This window comes from Phoenix dactylifera, chromosome 14 (genome assembly GCF_051530095.1).
Source record: "Phoenix dactylifera cultivar Ajwa chromosome 14, Ajwa_hap1_PhDact_Kaust_v1.1, whole genome shotgun sequence".
Classification (NCBI taxonomy): domain Eukaryota; kingdom Viridiplantae; phylum Streptophyta; class Magnoliopsida; order Arecales; family Arecaceae; genus Phoenix; species Phoenix dactylifera.
Genome location: NC_143203.1, coordinates 16,033,623 through 16,057,882, shown reverse-complemented (window position 1 = coordinate 16,057,882; position 24,260 = coordinate 16,033,623). Strand labels below are relative to the sequence as shown.

Here is a 24,260-nt window from a genome sequence, read left to right as displayed (position 1 = left end):
ACTGTAATATAATATAATATTATTATAATATAGCAATATAATATTATATACTATAGCATAATAATTTAATATAATATTAAATTATTTAACATAACATATCACTGCATTATTATATAATGTAATATAATATGATATTTATAGTACAATACAATAACAAAGGTACAAAACATTATATTTATTAGCATAAATTAATTTTTCATAATATAACCTAATATTAAATTATTTAACATAACATATTAATATATTATGATATAATGTAATATAATATTATATTTATAGTATAATATGATAATAAAGGTATAAAATATTATAATTATTAGCATAAATTAATTTTTCACTTTTCCACAAATTTTCAGAATTATAAAAAAATATTTTGTGTAATTGTTATATTTTATTATGGATATTTTGATTAAAAAAAGTTTTCCTACATATCCTTAAAATGTTTTTTCGGAAAGCTCCAAAATGGAGTTTTTCCCAAAAAGCTATTTTTAGCTTTCTGAAAAAGCTAAAACTGCTTTCCAAAATTTTTACCACACATCTATTTCATCTAAAAATACTTTTGGATGGCCAAAAAATATTTAAAAGTACTTTTGGAGGACCAAAAGGGTCAAAAAAATATTTTTTTGGCCCTCTAAAAACTCTCCCAAATGGAGCCTTAGTGGCAAATATATGGTATAATAGTCAACTAGAATAAGGCCTTGGTAGCTGACAATGGTGAGAATTCGGCAGTGGAACCTCCTACGATCATGCTGCATTCTTAAAGCAATCTAGCAATCCAAAGGAAGGCCAGTTAATGCCAACTTGGATTATCAAGCATTGGATGTCGACATGCTTAATTTACCGAGTGCAACTCAAGGTGTAATTGAAAATACAAGCAGCTTCTGGTCTCTCTTTCACCATGATTGTGATATTCCAGACAGGTCTGGTTCTTTAATGTTACATAAAGTCTTTCCACAAACCAATTTGGTATTGTGTCGACCAAATTGCAAACAATTAGCATGATAGTCAAATGAAATGATATAGCATTGAGAGAAACGGGTAACAAAGATTAGTGAATTACATATGGACTATTGGTTTCTCTCACTGCACAGTATTGCACCCCAAACCAAATATGCTAAAACTTGATTTCAACTATCAACACTAACAAGTAACGCAGACACTTCAGGAACCGTTAACAGGAAAAATTGAATAAGCAGTAAGAATTACACATCTCATTAAAAGTGATAAGACCAAATCGCATCCAAGTTGAGGGATCATATGGTGTTGTACAATACATTTTATGTTAATTTCAAGGATAATCCGATGCTTGTATTACCAGAGAAGGCTGGCAACTCAAAAATTGTGCTGGCAATTACTCCGCCTAGAATGCAATCTCACATGGTGCATGAAACGTTCTTCCACGGCATATAGCTTCAAGGTTCTCTCCAGCATATGAGCATAGAGGTGAGATTTCCACACCTGAGAAAGATATCTATCAAATTGCAGGACTGCGTTTTTACTAAATTTGCATAGGAAGCAAAGTCTCACACAATAGTAGAATACGCTTGTTTCAAAGCCTAAAGGCATCCACCACAACATTATTATTATCACAGAATAACAACTATAGTCAATGGGAAGATTACCAGTTAAATATAGTGGCACTGAATGTGTTAAGAAGCCACCTGCAGCAACCACCCAGCGGCTGTGGAGGCGGAGAAGCATAAGCCGAGCACTATCAGGAGTGTCATAACTTGCCCCATTAGCATTTTTAACTGGTGCAAATTCCTCCTCCCGGACGACCTGTTTTCAAAAGCAATACAGGATGAGAAAAGATCGCAACTTACATCATTGTTCTTTCATTTCCCACCACTAAACTGTCTTCCCCAGATATTCATCAAAGCAGCAATAACAAGTCATAATGCATATAGCCATACTAATTCCCAATGAAAATAAAATTACTCTCAACAGAAGAATGCAAACAGAATGTATAGAAAGCTAACCTCAAATAGTGCCGTTGATGGAGCATATGCAAATGCATCAAATATAAACTGTTCAAGTTTCAAACCTATGGTACATCCATGAATAGAAGGAATCTTTTTTTCAGCTAGGTGGTAACTGCATTCACAAGGCACTCCATATATATCAGATGCATATTACATGAAAAAATGCAGTAATATCAGTTCATCCACATCGTCATATCAACAAGTGACCAGACAAGGGGTTAAGCATTTCAGAAACATATGATATCAGAAAGAATTAGTGACCAAAATGGACATTATACCCTCTGAGAATAGTGTCTACGAACATGTGTCCAACAGTTATCAGTTATACTTGGGGCGCATACAGTATTTGGTAGAAGTAAAAAAGGTGCAATAGCATTACAAATTGGTGCTGGCATTTAAAAAGGGGGGAAATGCCAGAATGTAATTGCTGACAAGTCAATCTGTTAGTTTCTCCAAAGTTAGCACACATGACCCCTCACATCCATATCAAGAACAGATAGTTATTACAATCTACACTACAAATCAAGACAAATAAGGTTCCTATTTCTCCGCATCTAAGCAAATAAAACCTTCATATTGGCAGATAAAAGAAAAGAAAATACAACATGGTTGAACACTGTCAACAAGACCGAAAATGATAGCACATGCCAAAAAAGCTGTTCTTGTAAATAATTAGCCAGAGATTTAAGTTTATATAAAGCTTTACCATGTAAGGCAGATGATTAAAGTAGCATTAAACTACAGATGTTTATACTGAAGATCGATGGACACTGTCACACCTATAACTTCGTTATGACATGATAAATTATGTGAAATAGTATAGTTCCCACTCTACAAGTGTGAGATTGAAAAGGTAAAAGGAAAGAGACATCCAAACTGATCTAAACCATTACCAACCTGTAATTCATATTAAAATCACGAGCACCGACGACATATATCTGCAAAAGTAACATAGCTTATAAAGTGAAAAAATCACCCCATGCCTAAACAAGGGCATTGTTGGACAACTGCAAGTCATGCTAATTTATATGTTGGACCTTGTGTATAACAAATCTGGTATTCTTCTGCCTCTATGTGATTGCCTCCACATATTTCTACCTGAGTGAGAATGCACACAGATATTATACACTTAATAGCATTATTTTTAAGATCAATATTATTGTATTGCCTCTGACAATGTCATACAGAGTAAGTTTAGGAGATATCCCTATCGGACCTCACGCGAGTTCCAAAATCCCAACATATCAGATCAATTTTGGTCATGCTTTCCATGAAACTAGTTACCATTCGGCGGTGTCTTTTGGCTGATGAAATCTTATATGAACTATGGATGCCACAGCTAATGGTGGCTTTATTATACAGAGCTCAAAACGATCTCTTCTGTTGTCAAGAGTACGTCTGGTCTCAGTAAATATCTTTGAGGTCTTCCTCTAGCTTGTTTACAGATAATATAAAAAAGCTAGGAATCTAAGAATACCTTCTGCAAGTGGATTAAAGGGCAAACCTGATCAGTATGACAATTCATAAAGCACATAAAGGTTAGTGCACTATCAAAGAATGATAATTTTGTATCCCTAACTGTGACATTTTGAACCAAGGTTTTAAATACCGGTCGGATGGTGGGGCACCCCACCATTCTAAGTATCGAGATCGGATGACTTAGGAAATGGACTAGGATGGTACAGAATATCTACTATCCAAGTACTGGGACGCAGGGCATCCGTTCCATGCAAGGTCCGCCGTACTGGTCCGGATCGGCGTACCGGTGGCCGGCCAGACCGTACGGTACCGGTCCGGACCGGTACCGCGAGCCAAACTTTTTTTTTTTAAAATGTTGTCTCTGTTGGATCTTAAATTAAGTAAAAATTGATGTTTTTTTATTGCTTTTTTCATGATTTTTGATGTTTTTATATTTAAATTTAGGGTTGAAATTTGAAACATATATGATGCATGATTGCATGTTATGTTTTTCTCCCGTTCCAAATGATAAAATCATACACATAAAATATCTTCAAATTAAGATACAATCATTTACATACATTTAAAGTACTCTAGGATATTTAAAATCGGGAAGAGTGCCGATGGCTCTCGTAGATATCTGGATCATAAGTATAATCAGGAGGAGGCAAATCAACCCAATCAGAAGGAACGCGCGCCACGTTATAAGAACTGTCGGATCTCTCGCTCACGCTTTGGCTCTGAGAGGTGTCCTCTGATTGTGTAGGGGCCCATCCAAATATGGCGGAAGCAAAATCCAATGCACCATATCCATATTCGTCAGGCTGAGGCTGTGGATAATAGAATCCCTATCCGTATGTTGTCGGATCTGCAGTCGTATCATGTCTTCCTGAACGACCTCGAGGAGCCCGTCTTCTATATCCAATAATATCCTTACGAAATCTATCAGGTGGTCGACCGTGGTCCGTATCCTGTGTAGCACCCATAAATTGGGACTCACCGGTGAAATAAAGACCACCCTCCGGCTGTCTCATGAGTACCATACTGTCCTCCGCTCCCTCCATGGCTAGAAGATCCATCACCACCAGAACCTTCATCACTGCTAGTCCAAGTCTCTTCCTCGACACTCTCCATTGGGATTCTTTATTTTTCTTTTCTGGCCCTCTCTGTCTGGCTCCCCTGTGCCTGCGGTTGATCAGCTCTGGGAGTGCGTGGAATATTGCGCTCAGCCCATTGCTCTGGATCGACCCCAGCTTCGGTGGCTATGAAGGTAGCTGGTCGTGGAGGCGATCCTGGCTCGTCAAACTCGGGCTCCTGCTGCTGGCCTACAAGCCAGCCGAGTAGTGGATCATCGTCATCAGCGGTGAAGGACCCGTAAATCGGATCTGTATACTTGAGCTCCACTTCCTCCTGGATGCACTTTAGCCTCAACCGCAAATTGTAATGCACATAAACAAGGTCGTTGAGGAGCTTTTGCGTCAAACGATTTCTTTGTTTGCTGTGGACAAGGGCGAAGGTGGACCAATTGCGCTCACATCCACTAGAAGAGACTGACTGGGAGAAGATCCAGATAGCTATCCGCCTTACATTTCTTGCGGATCCGCCAAAATGCACCCACCATTCAGCTGCAAAAATATTTATGAAAATTACATATATGATAGTTCCATAATAGTAACTAAGTAACACCAGGTGAATATTTTCCTGATGTGTCATGTACCTGGATTCATATTGTGTTTGCTGACGACAGCCGCTCGTTGGCCAAAACTGTAGCTGCCCTCTCTAAATAATTTGCTCTGTGAAAAATAAGCATAAGAAAACCATGTTAATAATTGAAGATGCCGATATACTTACACATACTGGTAATTACTAAATCATAATTACCTCTTCAAGACATAGGGCCGCTTTTTCTGGATCTGCCTCCATCTTGTAAATCACATTACGCAAAGCATCCAGAAGTGTTTCATCCATACCAATTCCATCTATGTTGTACTGAAACCGGGGGTTTAGGTAGTATGCTGCACATATACGAGACTATCTTAGCATAATTATATAATTATATCCATCACTATAATTGTCACTATAATTATATCTTAGCTTACCTGCTAGATGTAATTCCGTACCCATTTGCATTCCCCACCATTGCTCAATGATGTTGATGTATGACCGGCCATGTGCTGGATCTGCCTCCATAATCTGATCCTTTGCCTTGACCATCATGTGATACAAAAACCCCATCTGGGGGTAGATCTCGCTATCTACGGCCCGCAGCACTTCATATAATGGTTTGATAGCTTTGACTATTGTAGTAGCCCACTGCCAGAATGGCTGTCTCGTCACCAAGTCTTCTATCTTGCTCCCTTCAGTGCCGGCATAAGAATATCTACTATCATACCACTCGGAACTGGCAAACATCTGACGTAGGGCTCCTCTCTTCTCGAGTATGCTATCAAGTGCGATGAAGTTGGTAGCAAACCGTGTGACTCCTGGTCTCAGAATCTCTCCCCCTGCATACTTTCTCATCAATGAAAGGACCCAGTTATGGTTATAAATATACCTGGTAATGCGTTGGGCTGTCTCCACCGTTTGTTGCACCCTACGGATCTTTCCAATGTCCATCAACATAAGATCGATACAATGTGCAGCACATGGGGTCCAGAAAATATGTGGCCACCGCTCCATCAAGACCTGCCCGGCAGCCTTATATTGCGGCCCATTATCAGTGACGACCTGCACGACATTCTCCTCTCCTACCAGATCAATCACATCCTCCATAAGTTTCAGCATGTACGAGGTGTTGTGCACATAAGCCGAAGCATCAATCGATTTGTGGAAGAAGGTCTTAGCATCACAGTATGTCAGAAAGTTGATGATGCTCCGCCTGGTCGGACCGGTCCAACCATCGCACATGATGGTTAGTCCATATATGGGCCACTTGCTCTTGTAGGAGTCAATCCAATTCTCCAGCTCCTCCTTATTGTTGTCAAGAAGCTCACCGTATATGTCCTTCGGGCTTGGAGGAGCTACACCGGGACCGGCAGCTTGTATGGCGGCAATGGCAGACCTGTAGTATGTATTGTCTGCCACATTCGCTAGGATGTGGCTGAAGTGAAACCAGGATCCAATAGCTCGCCACATAGTTTTCTTCTTATCCTTCATCCACATTGTGTCTACCCTCTGCTGCCTTGAATCTCTACTGGAGAAAGCATGCGGATCTACATCATGAATTGTCGCACCTTGTGGAATTCCTCTAGATGACTTCTTTCGGCTACCAAAACTACCCAGCATAGATGCAATTCGGCCACGTTCTTTGCTGACTGAAGTTGCCCTCAAGAACTCTGGATCTTGTCTAGTGCTCCCAGAACCGCCGCCCGACTCGTATGCAGAGGGCCCAAATCGAGCCTTATGCCTGGCCACCTCCTCCTGCTGCCACTGATTATCCAGACTTGCATGCATGGCCGCCTGAATATCTGCCTCCTCCTCATCTAGATCCTCGACTTCCTCTGGCTCCCTAGAGTGATAAGAAGGTGGCTCTGCCGCTTGGCGATCGACCTCCGCCCTCTTCTTGGAAGCCATCTCCTTCGCTTCTTTGGCCTCAGCGAGATTCTGCCTCATCAGCACACGAATCTCGCTAGGACAATTTGGGCACGTAGCAACCTCACCAGAATTTCCGGCTAAATGTTGCTTCAACCTGGTTACCCCTCCTCCCTTGAAAACCTTGTCGCAAAACTTGCATTGAAACTGGTGTTGTTGCCCCTCACTTCCAAGTCTTTGCCCATAAGACCAGCCAATATTACGCTTTGCAGGGTTCGTTTTTATTGATAGCTCCATTTCTATCATAAAAGGACAAGTTATCAAAAAAATTTTAAGCTAATAAAGTAAATTTTTGCATTATGTTATTATTTAAGTAATTTATAAACTATTTTTTTAAATAAATTATTAACAAAATTAATGAAATAACATAGGACAAAAAAACCGCACCTTAAATAGTCTCCGCTAGATTTTTTGGGCAGGACCTCCTCCTCAATTTATGGGCTATCTTTCAAATCTTTCCATCTCTGATTACTCTTCAGAGGCTCATTCCTAGATTTTAGTTATTCTGGAGTTATTAACAGAGCCTCTCGTTCGGTTTTTATAACCAAACGAGCGAAGCTGTCAACTCAAAAAATTTATTTTTTTTATGGGAATGAGTGGCCGGAGGCCACTTCCTTTCCCATCAAAAAAAAAGCTGTGGCCTCGGCCACAGCTTTTTTTATTTATTTATTTGACAGAAGTGGCCCACGGGCCACTTCTTTCCTTAAAACCACGCGCCACGCGGTGGTTAAAAAACCACGCGCCACGCGGTGGTTTAAAAACCACAGCGCGTGGCGCTGTGGTTCCCCCTAAAAAAAAAAATTGCAGGTTTTTTTTTTTTGACGGCCACTTCTTTCCTTAAAACCACGCGCGGGCGCGTGGTTTTAAAAAACCACAGCGCGTGGCGCTGTGGTTCCCAAAAAAAAAAACGGCTTTTTTTTTGGACAGAAGTGGCCCGTGGGCCGCTTCTTTCCTTAAAACCACACGCCCGCGCATGGTTTTAAAAACCACCTCGCGCCGTGGTTCGCCCCCCCCCCAAAAAAAAGCCGTACCGGCCGGTTCGCACCGGTACGAGGCCAGTACCAAGCGGTACCGGCCGGTACGGGCTCCGTACCGGCCAGTTCGCAGATGAAAACCGGAAAATACCGGTGTTCATCTGTTTCCGGTACCGGTCAAGGACCGGACCGGTACGTACCAGCCCGTACCGGCCGGTACGGCTTTCCTTGGTTCCATGAAAAACCGCAATAGCCTTGTCCCACCGAATTTAAAATCTTGTTTTGAAGAGTTCATCTAGAAATAACCTAAGGGACCTCTATTCTATAAGCTTTTCTAATTTAATCCAAAGTCCACCTGCAAAAGAAATAGACCACAAGATACATTCTTTATTGCAATTTGCTTTCCTAAATTAAACCTACATTGAGACTGAGGGCCGAAAATAAGGGTTCACATGCCCAAATACAAGTTTATTTTCAACCAAATGATGAGAACAATATTCGAAGATAATGTTCTTTGCAAGAATAGAGGAATTTCATGGAATTTTGTACTGGCCTACGTGTTTAGTGGTTACCCCTAATAATGTTATTATTTGTTTCTCAATAGACTATTTTATGTTCCAAGTATGGTCAAATTGATGTCGTGCACCCAGCATACTATTTGAAAGCGCTTAATTATTGGTCATGATTGCAAGTACTTTGGACTATGAATTTCACATAAAACTATATGCATTATTTAAGCCATTTACTTCTCCAATATCTAGAGAACCATATTCCAGCTGCTAATGGCATGAGTGGAAAAATATATAAAGATCTATTAATTATTCCATCAAACATAGGTTTGTCTTTTTGCAAATATTATTGAGTGATGGTGAACTACTATGGGTAATATGCCTACGTGCAATAGACATATATACCAATAACAGGTAAATAATCCTTCTTTCTTTCTTCTCTTTTTTTTTTTTTTGCTGCAAGGGTGGGGGCAGAGTGATAATTGGGTCAAAGAGTTTGGCAAGTTTAAGGGGGAACATCAACTTACACTGAATGACAATTGAGGATATGAAGGGGCACAAACATCGTGAAGGCTATGACACTAGACAAGAATAAGAGAAGGCTTGCAAAAATGATTGCAACTCATAATTTTTCCGAAATCTTACATGCCCAATTTTTGTCTTTTGGTCTTGAAGTTTGTTCCTTTTCTTTGAGCATTGCTGGTTTCCTCCTGTAGCTACCTAGCACTATATATAGCTATATTGTGTCTTGGAGTCTATTTTGCTATTTTTTAGCCTAGTGAGTATTTGTAAACTGGTCAATTTCGTGTTCCATGCTTCTCAAGCTTCATTTTCAACTTTACTGCTTGTTAGCAAGTCTATCACCCTAATTTCATTACTATATGTTCTCATAGTGATTCTGTCATAACTATCTTTATTTTGTTGATTTTTATGAGCACATTAACACCAACAATTTTGGATGATCCTTTCACCATACAAGCCTATTTCATGCAAGGAAATATGTGCCTAAACACGGACTTCACAAGTACTACCCTGTAATGGTGAAGCACTTTGTTAGGAGGACAGAGCCATGTTCTTAGGTTAAAACCATGAGATGAGATGAGAATGCAGTGCTTCCAGTTAATTGTTTTACAAGTAAATTGTACAAAAACTAGGAAGATCGAAGTAGACATGATTCATCTATAAGAATTAGACCATAGAAGATAAGTGTGAGACGGATCTGAGGAAGGTTCTTATGATGAAGGCAGCAGCTATGAATCAGGACAAATGGCAAGATGATTCTTAAAGCTAACTTAGTTTTACATTTATTAAACCAACAAAGGTCGAAGCTTCACTAGAATCACTAAAACCTCCGAGGATTTTTTCTGCCACGCTGAATCTATCATTAACGGAGAAGCTGGGTACTTCATGTCCAAAATATCGCTATAATATGAACATCATCTCATTTCATACATATCTTGCTATATAAGACACTATGCAGTATTTTGAAGGGAACATTGATGTTAAAATATGGTTAATATCCATATCTAAAAAAAAGGAGATACATACAATGAAGTCTTTAACAAGGTTCACAAACTCGGTACCAAACCCAGTACCGATATCATGCTGATATAGTATCTATACTCCGATATGGGGGTTGGTTCGGCGTACTGAGACTTGGCATACCGAGTCTTGGTTCAGAACAGGTACGGCATGGTATGCCCGACATAGGGCGGTATATAGCAGTATGGTGAGCTTGGTCCTTTGTGTGCAACACCTAACTTTGATGTAGATTAGCTGTTATACAAAATGATATATCGAGGCAGAAAACTTTAAATAAATTTGGTATAAGAGGATATGTTGGGCTTCTCTTTACAATACCACAATTATGCAGCATTTGGTTTGGGAATAAATTACGCACAAGAATAGGACTTATGCCTGTCAAACAGCTTTAAAAGAAAGGCATACCCAAGGAATAAGAATTATGGTCAAACGTGCTTCTGCCAAGCATAAATATTCCACAGAAAAGCTGTCATAAGCTATTCCTAGCATAGGGTTCTCACTTATATCTGCCACCTCTTCTTGATGGACAAAAACACCCTCACCCTAGAGTTGTTCCAAAGATTGTTGCCAAAAGGGAGAAAACAGCGGCGGCGGGGGGGGGGGGGGGGGGGGGGGGGGGGGGTGGTTGTAGAATAATTATTACAATAAGCACAATTGTTCCTATTCCGTTTTTTCTTATTCCCAAACCAGATACAACCATAGTGTTAGGACTTTGCTTCTAATGCCATGCATAGTGTGCTCGACTTGTCATATTGGTTTTAGCTTTACTCTAACCATTTTTCCATTATTAGCCAGACCCCTTATATCCAACTGGCTAGTGATCTAATATGTTGATAGAGGTCTCATATCATGACTCATATAATTGATCTGGTTTCTCCTTTTATTCCACACCTTATTTGCCACCTTGTATTTGTAGGTGAATCTGCAGTTACATTCATAGATACTCTTAATTATTAACCATTGTTGAATTGGGTGATACTAGCTCATTGTTAACTAAATATGACATTATACATTGGCTAAACCAATTATCATGTACATGTTCACAACACAAAATCCAATTTATTTTAGTCTGAAGAATATAAATCTTAGCACATACATAAATTGGACAAATAGTGCATCATAAGCCAGAAATAAAATATATTCAAATATATGACTAATGTAAACTAAAGGTATGGAAAGCATCCAGTTCAATCTTACAACATAATCATTTCCATAAACTTTGTAAACTAAAGGTAATTAATGCTCATTTATTCAAAGTTTCAAACTGAATCTGATTAGACAGATGAAAATGCAGGTTACAAATATAATATGAAGTACAGCATAGATGAAAATTAGAAAAATGATTAATGCGATATAAGAAAAGAGAGAGTCAATAGATTAAGGTGGAGTTAACCATGAGAAGGGAGAATACGAAGGATTACTAACATGCTGTCTTTCTCAAGGCCATTTGCAACTTGATTTAGAAAATCCAGCGTGAACATATGTAAGCATATCTAAAATACACGTGGAAGATGTAAGAGTGTAAATACAGCTTCATTCTCCAGAGTGAGAAATAAGAACAAGATGAGAGGTAACAATGAAATCCAACAATGCAGATTAAGACAAATTACAATGATTTTTCTAAGCAAATGGCTACCATTGAAGAGATGATTAGTAGATGATGCCACTAAGAAAATCTCACAAACTATGATTCTGCCCTTGCAACTTTTGTTCTAACATCTCAACTATTCAAATCTTTTAGTAATAACTTTTCATCTGGTGTAGATCATTGAAAAATTGTGATCCAACCATGATGCTTAGATTACAATTTTTTTTATGGTGCATCTAAAATAGAGTGAATTAACTAATATGATTAACTTCTCTTGGCAGTCATATTGATCAAAATGAGCTCTTCGGACATACAAGGCACAAGCTTGCTGAACTATATGATGGATATTTTCGCTTCCTTTTTGTATCCCTATTTTTTACATTAGGCATAGCTAGAAGAACCATGAATTCCAGAAGCAAGTCCTAGAACAAATATACATGTAATCATTGGCATTCTCAGGTCTAAATAGAGCAGTGATTTAATTCTCAAGATCAGCATAAAGACAGCTGAATCAAACAAACAAGTTCAAGAAATCTTCATTAGATTTAAGCATTCATACAATACTGAACACAGATAATAATAATATTATGATTTTTTAACGAACATTTGAAATATGATTCTCCTCATGAAAAGAAAACAAGTTTTTTGATGATAACTTATGAGACTGAACAATATTATCCTATGGAACAAAGGAATTGAACTCTTCAATCTAGCTAATGGAGGTGGCGATCGTAGAATGGAGGAAGCAATCCAGAAGTATACCATACTTGCCATTGCCACATCTTCAAACCCAAGGCAAAACTAGGAGCAAGCAGGGTTCAAATATATGCAGAAAGAGGTCTTCTGAAGGTAACATAAGCGATGGAAGATTGTCAAAGCTCAAGAGGTTAGCATGGCTACACCAAAAACTGTGTTTAAATAAACTTGAAAACAGATTCCTTGATATTCATGCTATGATTCACTAATAGGATGGAACACATTCTGGCCATCCATCTGACCTCTAGTATGACTCTACGGAAGGATACAAGGTAAGACTTGACTCACAAATATCTAACGGCACGTTTTTGAAGATTAAGTTAATCCACATGAAAAGAGCAACTTTATGCATATCAGTCCAAAAGGAGGTTTCACTAGTATTAGCATGATTAAATTCGGATGAAATTAATTCCAGTACGTCTTTTGAATTGTCTAAAATGGAGTTTGGATGACGGAGATATGGCCCATTTATAGAAAAGGTGCCCATGCAGATGAATCCAGATATTTATGAAATTACCATTCCATGCCATAATAATTTAAGAACGATTTTTCTTTTATTTTTACCCAAATTTTCTTGCTTCTTTCTTCTAGAAACTGATGTTAGATGAGGTAAAAGTCCAACACAACTCGGTAAATTGTTTTATACTATTTTTTTGATATTTATCTTTTTATTTTCTTTTAGGTAATTATATCCTGTAGAAGTTAGGAAAAGCCTATTGGCCTTAGAAAATATCTGTAATAAAAATCCCTTCGTTGTACTCAGTAATCAATCAATCAATTCGATTAATAAAATTTCTTTTATGATTTTTCTCAAATTCTTGTGCTGAGAGGCCGCTTGAGAGCACGTGGTGCACGGCTGTGGTTCGAAAGGAGATACCAGTCACTGACCCCTGTAACTGATAAAAATACTGTGTTATGATTCATTTATATTTTGTTACACAAATTTCACAATCATGAGATTTATAAAAAATTAGCGATGTTATGTTTGACATAGCAAGTGCCTTCAGACCATAAAAGAAAGAGACAAAAAGAACATAGCAAAGAAGATGTCATGAGTAAATGTCTTGAAATACTACACTTTGTTACTGTGTTAACTTTATTGAGAGAAAGATAATTCCTATAACAGACACTATATAGTTGAGAGAGGATTTTTGATCAACTTTATGTTCAGTATGTTTTCTGATAACTAAGTAATATTTAAATTTTTCCCAGAAGAACAAATATGCAGAATCAATGAAACAGTGTTGACGCAAAACCTATTAATATTAATATTAAAACCTATTAATGTAATCAAAATTTTACCTATTAATATTGCATCTGGTTGAAACTCTGAGAAAACTCCGAAAATAATGTCACACGGAAGTGTAATGTATTGAAAATCATAAAGATAAAATTGTTTCATTAGCATGTTACAGTGACTTTAGCTAACCAATTTTTTATTTGCACTGTAACTGATAATAAACGATTCTAGATAATAGATACTAAAACTAATAAAATGAAATCCATTTGACATCTATGCTTTCAATATTTTATCCCATAAACTGATGTTTTCAATACATATGCAATCCACAACTACAAGCTTTGAGCTGAGATATTAGGTACTAAAGAGCATAGTAGTTTACATTACTCCAACAAAAGCGAAGGCGCCCGGTAGTCTGATTGATCTCAGAAGCCATTGATGGATCCATTTCACCATATTCAATCACGGTAAGAGGCCCACCTCTACCCCGCTGGACAAAGACCCCAACCTTCTCTTGTGGGTAAGCCTGAATTTAAGTCCAAATTGGAAAGTAGATTCTTAGTAAAAGAGTGATATAGAGTGTAGAGAGGTTTATTCTACAAAAACATTTGTAGAGCCAAGAAGCCAATCTAAACAAGATAATGAAAGTAGGACATATTTTGGCATACATGCAACACAACCTTTTGGCACAAAGTGATCAATCCATAGCTGCAGAAAAAATCTAACTTCAATACAAATAACAAGTCTCGCAAATCATGCACCGGCTTATTTCAAGATCAATGAACTCAGGGGCATGGTAACATATTCACATGGCTCACCTAATGAATGCACCACAAATAAGACTTTTGGGATCAAAGCCTATACATAGTATGAGTTTACAGAAACGTAGTATCAATATAAGCTTAACATAATCTTCTCATATTAGTAATTTTTCTTATTAGAAGCTCTTAGAGCATTACAGGTTTCTTCTCTCCTCTTTCTAGGTTCTTTCCCTTTCGGCTTGTTCTTCCTACCGAAGAAGATCTGCTCATCTGCTGTCTTCCAGCAAAGATCGTCGTTGAGAATGGAACAAACATCATTTCAAATCATTCGCGCGGCGGCCCCACTAACAGGGTAGCGCTCTTTTTTTTGCCTTCTAGATGAAACAACCCATGGAAAAAGAGAAAAGGGATCTGCTGTTTCGACGCCTCTGTGGATGCGGGATTGGAAAGGCTTTTTGTGGTGGCCTCTAGTGCAAAAAAGAAGGAATGCAGATGGGGCATTTCTTATTGTTTTAAAGCAAAAAAATAAATTTTTTCAGTTTTCATCCTGATGCGGAAAAGAGTAAAGAAATAAGAGTTGAAGACGGCTTAACATACCAATAAACTTTAAGCCGTATCCTGTTATAGTAGCTTCAATTGAGCACTTTGTATTGGAAATACCAATAAACTCTAAATCTAATTCTGGACCTTTTAAAACATTTTTCTAATTTAATATATGCAAGCAGTGGTGACACATGGCTATGTAGCATGGAGAATTTTGTATGGTTATTTTAGATCAATTCATTTAATGTTTGGACTTTGGATATCTTAACATAAAAGATACAGTACAAGAGCACATAAAAAATAATCTATTTTGGTGCTTGAACAGCTGCTTTAATAATTGAAATGATGGTAGGGAAGTTCAAGGTAATCTCAAATTGCAACTGCAATGCAAGGTTAATGTCAAGAGCAATATTTCAACAAGTTACACTTTTATCATTCATATTATTTTTTACCTTGCGAACAACTTTTGCTGCAGCAGTTACACCTTTATCAATAAAGTATCCCAAGAATGGTGGATCTGCGACACGGACCTGCCCTCAGGGGATAAATTAGTATACTACACAGGAAGACAGTTCACTAGAATTTTTCAGCACCATCAGATCTCACCAGAGCATTATCAACTCCATAGACATCCACGTATTTCACACCTCTCATAGCCATATCTTCCAGTAATCTTGAAGACCTTAGAGCTGAGAAACAATATTAAAAACCAAGCAAAGGAAAATAGTTATTGCAGAAAGATAGAACTGGCAATCAGATATTATTAATTAAAACTAAAAACCGTACCAGCATATAGTCCTCCATTTCCATCAGGAGCCTTTGCCACCTAGCTTTACAAAATAAGGTTGTTATGATTGGGTGAAATAATGTCCTTTAATGCCATGAGATCCAAGATAACAAAACATGAGAATCACAGAAGTCAATTACTGACAATCCTAGTGAAAGAATATCAAGGGTTTGAAACATTAAAAGTTAACTAACATTCAAAACCCATAAAATATCCAAAAATGAACAAAGAAAACAAAAAATGCAGTGAATCCAACCACACTAGTAGCAATTGGAAATTGTTATATTGATGAAATCAACATCATTTATGCAGGCCGAAATGTCAACAGCATCCAACATTACATTTTTCCAACAAGGAATATGAATCTTTTCAAATCTATATTCATATATCCAATGACCATTAATAAAAATCCATCTATTGTAGAACTCCCGGGGAAGCCAGTAATCAGATTTTTATACTGGAGGAATTCAACACAGGTTAAATTCGTTAAACTCTAGATAGTAGAATCTAGAAAAAAGTTTATATGAATATAATTTTGAGTTTATATTGATTATAATAATACATATTGAGAACATTCAAAAGGTTACAAGATATCACTTGTAGGGGTGTTTGGATCAAAGATTGAAGTGCTGATCAATGCTATAAAATATCCCTAGTGTTTTCCACTCCAAGAGCTTATGGGCATAGTATAATGGTCTACCAGTGTTGTACGCTTGTACAATATCAACAAGCCCGTATCACTGTGGATTGACTAGTATTGGTGGGCATATAAAGATTGAAGCCCGCATGAGCATCCAGTTTACAAGTTAGCATCCAACAAGAGAAAACAATGACTAGTTGTCATAGCAAAGCTAAATTATTAGAAAAGAAACAGATAATCTTAACTTGAGTTTCAAACCACAAAATCCAGACTTTAAACAAAATACAAGAACTAAAAGCTAGAACATACCTTGTATGGAGTCTCCATAATAAATCTACCATCTCTAGAAACACATGGAAGAGTACCTTGTTGAAAAAAGGTGACCTGCATCAAAAAATAATTGTCAGCCCAGAAAATCCGAATTCCAAGCTCCAAGGATATGTTAATAATTTTACCTGATCAGCTTCCAAACCAAAATACTTATGGCTCTCAAAAAACTTGCGTGTAGCTTCATCAGTAAATGGGCTAGTCATTATGTACCAGTGTATTGGCACAGTACCTGCTGAACCTGCTAGTAGCACAGGTATAAGGTTAAGCTGACATATTGATTGTGGTAAAACAAATGTTCAAGTATATATTTCTTACCATCTGTGGACTGAGCTGCAAGCCTTTGGACACACAAAATTCTCTCAGCTTGAAGCTGAAAAAGTGACTTCCCAGATGGAAGACCAATATCTAAAGCAAAAGATAAAATAACAAGCATGAGTAACTTGGCACATGTTAATTGTTATATAATTACCATATGTGGTAACAAAACTTGGAATTCTAGAAACATAATAGCCAAGGTCCTGCAAAAGTATTTGTGTGAAATTATAACAAAGATGAAGGAGCATAAGCCAACCAATGTTTTTGACATTGCATATAATATCCACTAAGTTGGTCACCGAGAGACCATCTACGAACCCCAACAAAGGGAAGTAATTCCTGATCAGAAGAAAGTGCAGAAATGATGCCAGTTAAGATTGGTGTACTGCACATCTCTACAAAACACTGCAAGACTAGATAATTGCAGGAGGCAATGAGGATCATTTCCATGAATGCACTCTCAAGTGTCAACTACAAAAATCACTCCTCTTGATTCTTTCTCTGGAAAGGTTCTGTGTTCACGTGTGAGTGAGCAAACAAGGGAGGGAAGGGGGGAGGAGGGAAGTACATCAACCAAAAGTACAAGTGTATTTGGTAATCTAAACAAAAAGAAAAAAAATGTACTGTTGAAGGGCAAACGACATTTCACCAGTTGATGAAATCGCAACCTTTCCCTAATTACTCCTTCCTATTGAAACATTCATGTCCATTGCAACTGTCAAGTACGAGATTTTGTTGTTGTTACAAAACAGGTTGCTGCTTATGGTAAATCTACAGAAGTTAAAGAACAACTTATCCCTGCTGTATCACTACTCTGCTACTGCATGGACACATTTTTAATGTTGTCATGTAAATAGTGTACAAGAAGTTCAAGAGAATTGCTGTTTACAGCCAAATATGAATTTGATGCACTAAAGTGAATTTTTCTCAAAATTAAATTTCATCATACAAAAAGTTAAGTGGTAATTATGAGATTGAAGTTACTAATTCAAAATTAATCCTAGGAGAGGATGAGGTAAAGAGTTGATTACTTATAGAAGGAAAGTAGAATGTAATTAGATCTGATAGAGGATTGGAGTTGACTAACAACAGGACATAAAAAGACATTAATCAGAAAGGAAGATTTTTCGCAACAGAAAAGACTGAGCAGCGTTGCACATGAAGCTTGGCAAGAAGCTAAGAGGAAGAAAAATAAAGGCACGGGGAAAAAGATTTGAGGAATATATGTAGAATCTGCATGAAGAAACAATTTACTTAAAATAATCCATTAAACATGCATTGCTAGCGACCTTACACAAAGTTCTGTTATAGACATCTCAGAAGTCATAATTTCTGACAATGCTATCTAATCCCAAAAGACTCGGACTTATCTATAATGGATCTAGGGCCCAAAATACGCAAAGTAGGACTCCTGGTCAACCTCATCTATAACTCACTATATCAGAAAGTTTTAAATTTCATGGATACATATCATTTCAGACTGATAAACTCAACCAAAATTAAAGCAGTCTTAAATTTCTAAGCTTTCTATAACTATCTAAAATTCATCTATGATATTTTTTTTTTTACTGCCCAAGTTTTTTCCTTCTAGGTGAAAGAGGATTAAGTAAGAAAAAAGGCTGTCACTGTTCTCTGTCAGATAGAGGATTAAGTAAGAAAAAAGGCTGTCACTGTTCTCTGTCAGATAGTTTATTCCATATATAATCATTATATTTTCTCTGGTGCAAATCATAGGTAAGTTACAAGATGCCCATGTAATGTTTGTTCTTACACGTGAAACTATCCAAACAAAATAAATTGTTTTAGATATTCATTATTTCTGTGCAATGGTACCTTTTGACCAAACTAAGACTGCAATATTGACAAAAATAACAATAAATCAGAAGAAACTAAATAGCATCAGATGGCATGGGTAGCTCAACAACTTACTCAAGCATCCCTTGGGATCTGAACTTCCAAGTCGGGTTCCCTGCATCATTTAGCATATAAAAACCATAACTGCAATATTCATTTGGTCCGGAACAATCTATATAAAACATAAAAGAATAATTATGCACTAAAATTAAATCAGTAAAGATGAAAATATATGGAACAAAGAATTTAATAACAGAAACAAACAATTACATTTACAGCGATACAAAAGTGCATATGGGTGAATATCAAACATATTACAGGTATTAAAAATTACTAACAATTTAATGCTAGTTTACGAAGCTTCTGGCCCAAGCTTTTGGAACAACCTAAATCATAAGAGAGCTGAATCTGTCAAGTTTAAGACACTATCTTGCTAGCTGTCCTGGGGCCAGTTGATCCAGATATAGCTACAGTGAGCGAGTTATTTTAGTAAAGAAGTTGTTCTACGTCAAGGGGCAATGCCTGAAATTTGTTGTCCAAAAATTTGGGTGTCTGAAGAATAAGACTGAGTAGTGCAACACAATGTATATGAAATGAGAATTAACTACCGAAAGAGTGGATACACATTTAAGTAATTTTTAATGTTACTTCTTTACTGTGTCTCCCAGTATTTGTTAAAGTGAGACATGGTTTTAGATTTGGAGACCTATGATAGGAATTGTGTTTCAGGCATGTGCATGAAAGATATGGGAATAGCATCTCTGGTTTTTGGAGTATGTGCATGCAAGACATGATACAGATTTATGAGATAAGTGCTGTAAATTTTCATGCACGTTAGAATTGAGATAACAGCACTAGAATGCAACGGTGCAGCCAAACAAAATTAATACTTTTGTGGGTCCCATGAGATATTTGGCATGGGAACCAAAGAAACTGCAGAAGTGTTGTATGAAGCGTGTGTAGAGGTCAACTGCATACCCGCACATAAAAAGAGAAAATTTACAAACTGGCCTGGTTGGAGAAGGAAAATAGAGGCACACATCAAGTTGAATGAATTAAGACTGAATCTAGTATGATTTTTGTGAAAGATGGGGATGTCAAAAAAAAAAAAAGATTATTTCCAAAAAATGCTGAACAAGGAATACTTCACAAATCTGTTTAGGTTAATTACTACCAAGGAGTTGTCATGTGTTTTGTTACCGAGAAAGTTCCATTTGGGAGTTATAGAGTGCTGACAAATTTTCACAATTCGACATGACATGCCATGGCACAATACTTGGTGGCGCTCCAAAAATGAAGCTTTCTTCTTAACTTGGCTAACGAGTTGGCACATGGCAGTCCTTTTTGGAGACAACTGAATTTTGAACAATGTTAATACAAAGCAATATCAACTAAGTGTCTAGGTTGTGAAATATCCCTGATGGGATCCAGTGCAGTAGTGTTGGTATGATCACACCCCTAGGTTGTGAATTATTAACCTACTTGTTTTTGAACTTCTTAATGTTATGGCATAAGTATAAATTTTCTTTAACTGACTCTGATATTTATGATCTTATCGTATGGAAGCAACTATGTTAGGATTTTTTGGAGTTCAAAGATTCGAACAATTGGGATATGTCAAGTAACACATCAGGTGTTCCATCATCTTACTCCGAAAAAAAAAAAAGAGCACAAATATATTTGAAGTTGATGTTGTCTCAGAGTTTTTCCATGAATGTCTGCAAAAGGAAAGGAATAGGAAAACATGAATCAGAAAATAAGGGTGGTTTCACAACCATTACAAAACCATTTCTAATGGGACAAAAAAAATAAATTACTCTCCCCTTTCTTGTCTTCTTCAATTGAGGGATGATATCAAAATTTACTTTTGTTTGGTTACAAAGGATGTGAGTAAATAAGAGTCTTGCCCCAATTGAAGGAAAGAACTTCTCAAGAGATAATCAAGGTTTTCAAAAAGAAGCTATGTTGTTCTAATTTTAGTCAAGTTTTGAAAAAAAAAATATTTTTATTTTGTTTTGCTTCTTCCCTCTCTTACTCTTCTTTCAGGTTGAGGAAGCACCTATGTGGATTGAGTTAAATTTCTAACATAATTTTTGTGCAATTTCAAGATAATTTCAAATTTTCAATAATTTCCGGTCTAAACTAAAATCAAGAACAATGTATATTGTACAATCAATTTTAACATGAACCTACTCTAGGGTTGAAGCAAAAGATATGCCATAAAGGCCATAATGCATACATTTAAATTCTGGAAATCATGAAAGAAATAAGGTCAAATTGGTTAGTATTTGTGCCAGAAAGATGTAAAATCAATGATTGAAAGAAAATCGCCATTGTACTCGTTAGTATACATAAATAGGATGCGCAAATTGATGGATCAAAAGTATAAGCCATGCTATCAAATTAGAGGAGAGGTCAATGGAATAATGATAAAAATAGTTAGAAAAAAGAGGAAGAACCTGCACATGGTATACATTGACTTGAACAATATACATACAAACAATAACAAACAATAATTTAATGTGCACAATGAAACAAAGATATGTACCAATGTTACATTAAATTTGTTTAAAGGGATGACTGTCATGGTATTGATCGGCGTCAAATATAATTATATAACAACAAGTGAATTTCCAATCAAGGCGGAGTGGTACCAAAAACAGGCACCGAGCACAAATAACTAATATTGAAAGAAGCATAAAGTACTCCTGGAAACACTATTGACACCTTGGGTTGGAGGCAAGAACAAATAATAATCACCACAGTAGAAAAGAAGGTCAACAAAACTAACAGAATACCTGTCCGCCAGACAGAAGGACAACAGCTAACTTCCCTTCCGAAATGGCTTTCAGCCCCCTCTTCCACCACCTCTCTCTTTCTTCAGGGGTTCTCTCTTCCACTGTTGAGACAGTAGCTTCTGGGACAGGCTCAATCGCAGGCAAAGGATGGCCTATGTTTTTCCAAGACGCAAATCAAAGAAAAAGGATTTAAACATGGCATTCATAAAAGAAGACCTTTGCATGAATTAATTCAAGAAAGTGAAACTACTCACCTTGTGATCCAAGAGAACATCGAATGATTCGATCAACCCTCGGAAGATCTAAGCTCTGTTATCAACGTGTTACGAGAATTAAGCATTTCACTTATTACAGGTGTGCAGTTTCCTAAAATATCTACAATATAAACTAAAATTCCGATAATAATTCTTTTCTTTGCACTAAATTCCACTATTATCAAAATACAAAAAACTTATCAAGACAGCAAAACAAGTCAAACAGAACCCGTGCGGATCCAAACAAACAAGGAGAAAAAAAAATCTCTTTTTTATCAAAAAGCTACAGCCCAAACGGGGAGAATGAATCCATACTCCTTTATGAAAATAGGAAAAACATTAGATAAAAAAGGACACTACTTGAGCAAAAAAAAAAATCCCATCAAATTTAACAGAAAAAAACCCCCCAAAACCCAATTTCTGAGATTAAATTCGTTAAACAGTACAATGGAGAAGGGAGGAGACTAGATCTAGCTGAAATAGATCGAGAACCGAGGAACGAGGGAACTTGGAGGACGGGAGGGGGACCGACCTCGATATCCTTGACGACGAGGTCGCGCTCCTCCGGTAAGATCTCGTCCCAGAGGGCGAAGGCGTCCTCCTGGCCGTAGTCCTTAAGCCTCTCTAGCAGCGCCTGCGGCGGAGGCGGCGGCGGCGTCGCCCTCCGCCCCGCCTCAGATCCCACTACCATCTCCTTCATATCTCTAATCTCTCTATGCCTCGCTCACTCGCTCGCTCGCTCTCCAACGAAACAGAGCTACGGCATATAGAAAAGCCCCCCAGCACAAGGCAAAGGGAGCCGTTTATATATATTCCCTGGTGTCCGGTGGAATTTCTTTGGTGTTGTGACCATAACCGCAGACTTTGTGACTTACAAAATCCTGACAAGTGCTTGCCACCAGATAGGACCATCTTAAATTGCGATCGGCAGAAAGTGCACTGAGTTTGGAAATTTGGAAGCCACGCGCTACTCCGAAGGCTTCATTTGAGACAACCACGTGTCCATGTCTCAGTCCTTGTATAGTTTTTTTTTTTTTTTTGAATTTTGTTAAATAAAAAAGAAAAAAAAAAAGAAGAAGAGGAAGAGCAAGAGAGAGGATGCCAGTGTTTGGTGAACCTCCGATATGCTTTCAATTCTTTGGGACCCTTGGGAGTGAAGAAAGAACCCACTCAACACGCTCATTGCAAAAAAAAGAAAAGATCACATGAAGGGTGAAAAAGGCCCACCGCAGTGAGCCGCTCATGAGGCCCTGTGAAAGCTGAACAGAAGTCGCCAAGGCTAGGGGCTACGGTCCATGGCTGGTCTGCTCCACCACCAGCTCATGCCTTCAAGACGACAACGGACAACGGGATAAGACGTGGGAAAGTCGCCGACTCGCCGTCCCAATCGCATCGCAGCCAGAGCCAGGAACAGGGTTACAGGCGAACAGAGAAGTCAGAAGACTAGGCTCTTCTTCCTTCCTCCTTCGTCGTCCTTGGTCCCAAATCCTAGTAGCTCCCTTCGCCGTTCCCAAATCCCACTTCGGCAGTCCGGCGTCTTCTCGTCTGGGTCGCAGGACCCAGGAGCCAGGAGCCTTCCGCCAAAATCACATTTCCCATCTCTTTCCCAAGTCCTCGGCCGCTCCCAATCCCATCTGCTGATCCGCGGTGGTTGCTCGCTGTCGACGGCTTAATATCCAGGATTCCAGCCCACGACCCTAAAACTTGGGGCCCAGTGTAGATCGTTTCTCGTTAGGCCTGAGAACAAGACGAATCCACCGAAGTCGAGGCCACTCGTCCCCGGATCTGATTTCCACTTGCAAGATATGCCATTTTTCCTTCTTGTCTCGTTCTCTAAACTCTTTTTGTGATAACCATTCCTCCATGCAATGGCCAGGCCGAGGCTTGGCTTGGCTTTACTTGATCTCACGTCGTGAGCCTTTTCGTGGTCCAACAACTGTTTGACAAATTGTGTGAACGAGTTTGATTTTTTCACTTGGATTAAAAATCTGGATTGGTATTGCTGGGTTATAAATTTTATAGATCAATGATACCGCAAGATGCCTTGCCTCTGGTCCCCGCATTCCCTAGTCATCGGGTTAACATTTCTCATGTGACACCGAGATGATTCAATTGTTTATACTTAATTGAATTTGACCTCTTAGTTCACTCTTTCGTTAAATTTTAATACATAGATTATTCTCTGTTTAATGGCTAACTTATCGTACTGCAAATTTTCTAGTATTAGTGTTCTCTGAGAGTAACTCGGACGTACATGCACACATATGTATATAATGGCTACATCAAAGTAGTGTCTTTGTGTATCCAATTCGAATTCAGGTCAATTTTTTTGGAACCT

At 37.8% G+C, this 24,260-nt stretch overlaps 1 protein-coding gene across 6 annotated transcripts; it reads right to left on the bottom strand.

Moving 5' to 3' along the window:
• Positions 1–1,184: 1,184 nt before the first annotated feature.
• On the bottom strand, positions 1,185–23,048 carry LOC103714970 (UDP-N-acetylglucosamine diphosphorylase 2-like). 6 transcript variants are annotated; one of them, XM_008802460.5, is made up of 15 exons: positions 22,455–23,048; positions 21,923–21,977; positions 21,669–21,820; positions 18,946–18,985; positions 17,017–17,106; positions 16,827–16,939; positions 16,681–16,755; positions 15,731–15,770; positions 15,551–15,633; positions 15,397–15,474; positions 14,023–14,166; positions 11,482–11,549; positions 1,980–2,094; positions 1,623–1,779; positions 1,185–1,458 (listed from the first exon to the last, which is right to left on the bottom strand). In XM_008802460.5, exons 1-15 carry the CDS (start codon positions 22,620–22,622, stop codon positions 1,361–1,363), a joined length of 1,476 nt encoding a protein of 491 aa, XP_008800682.2. In that variant the 5' UTR covers positions 22,623–23,048; the 3' UTR covers positions 1,185–1,360. The 6 variants fall into 6 exon arrangements, 5 of the variants coding, with proteins under 5 accessions (XP_008800682.2, XP_008800681.2, XP_026663451.2 ...); XM_008802459.5 differs by having other exon boundaries at positions 16,827–16,942; positions 22,455–22,805; XM_026807650.3 differs by lacking the exon at positions 1,980–2,094 and having other exon boundaries at positions 16,827–16,942; positions 22,455–22,754.
• Positions 23,049–24,260: the final 1,212 nt, after the last annotated feature.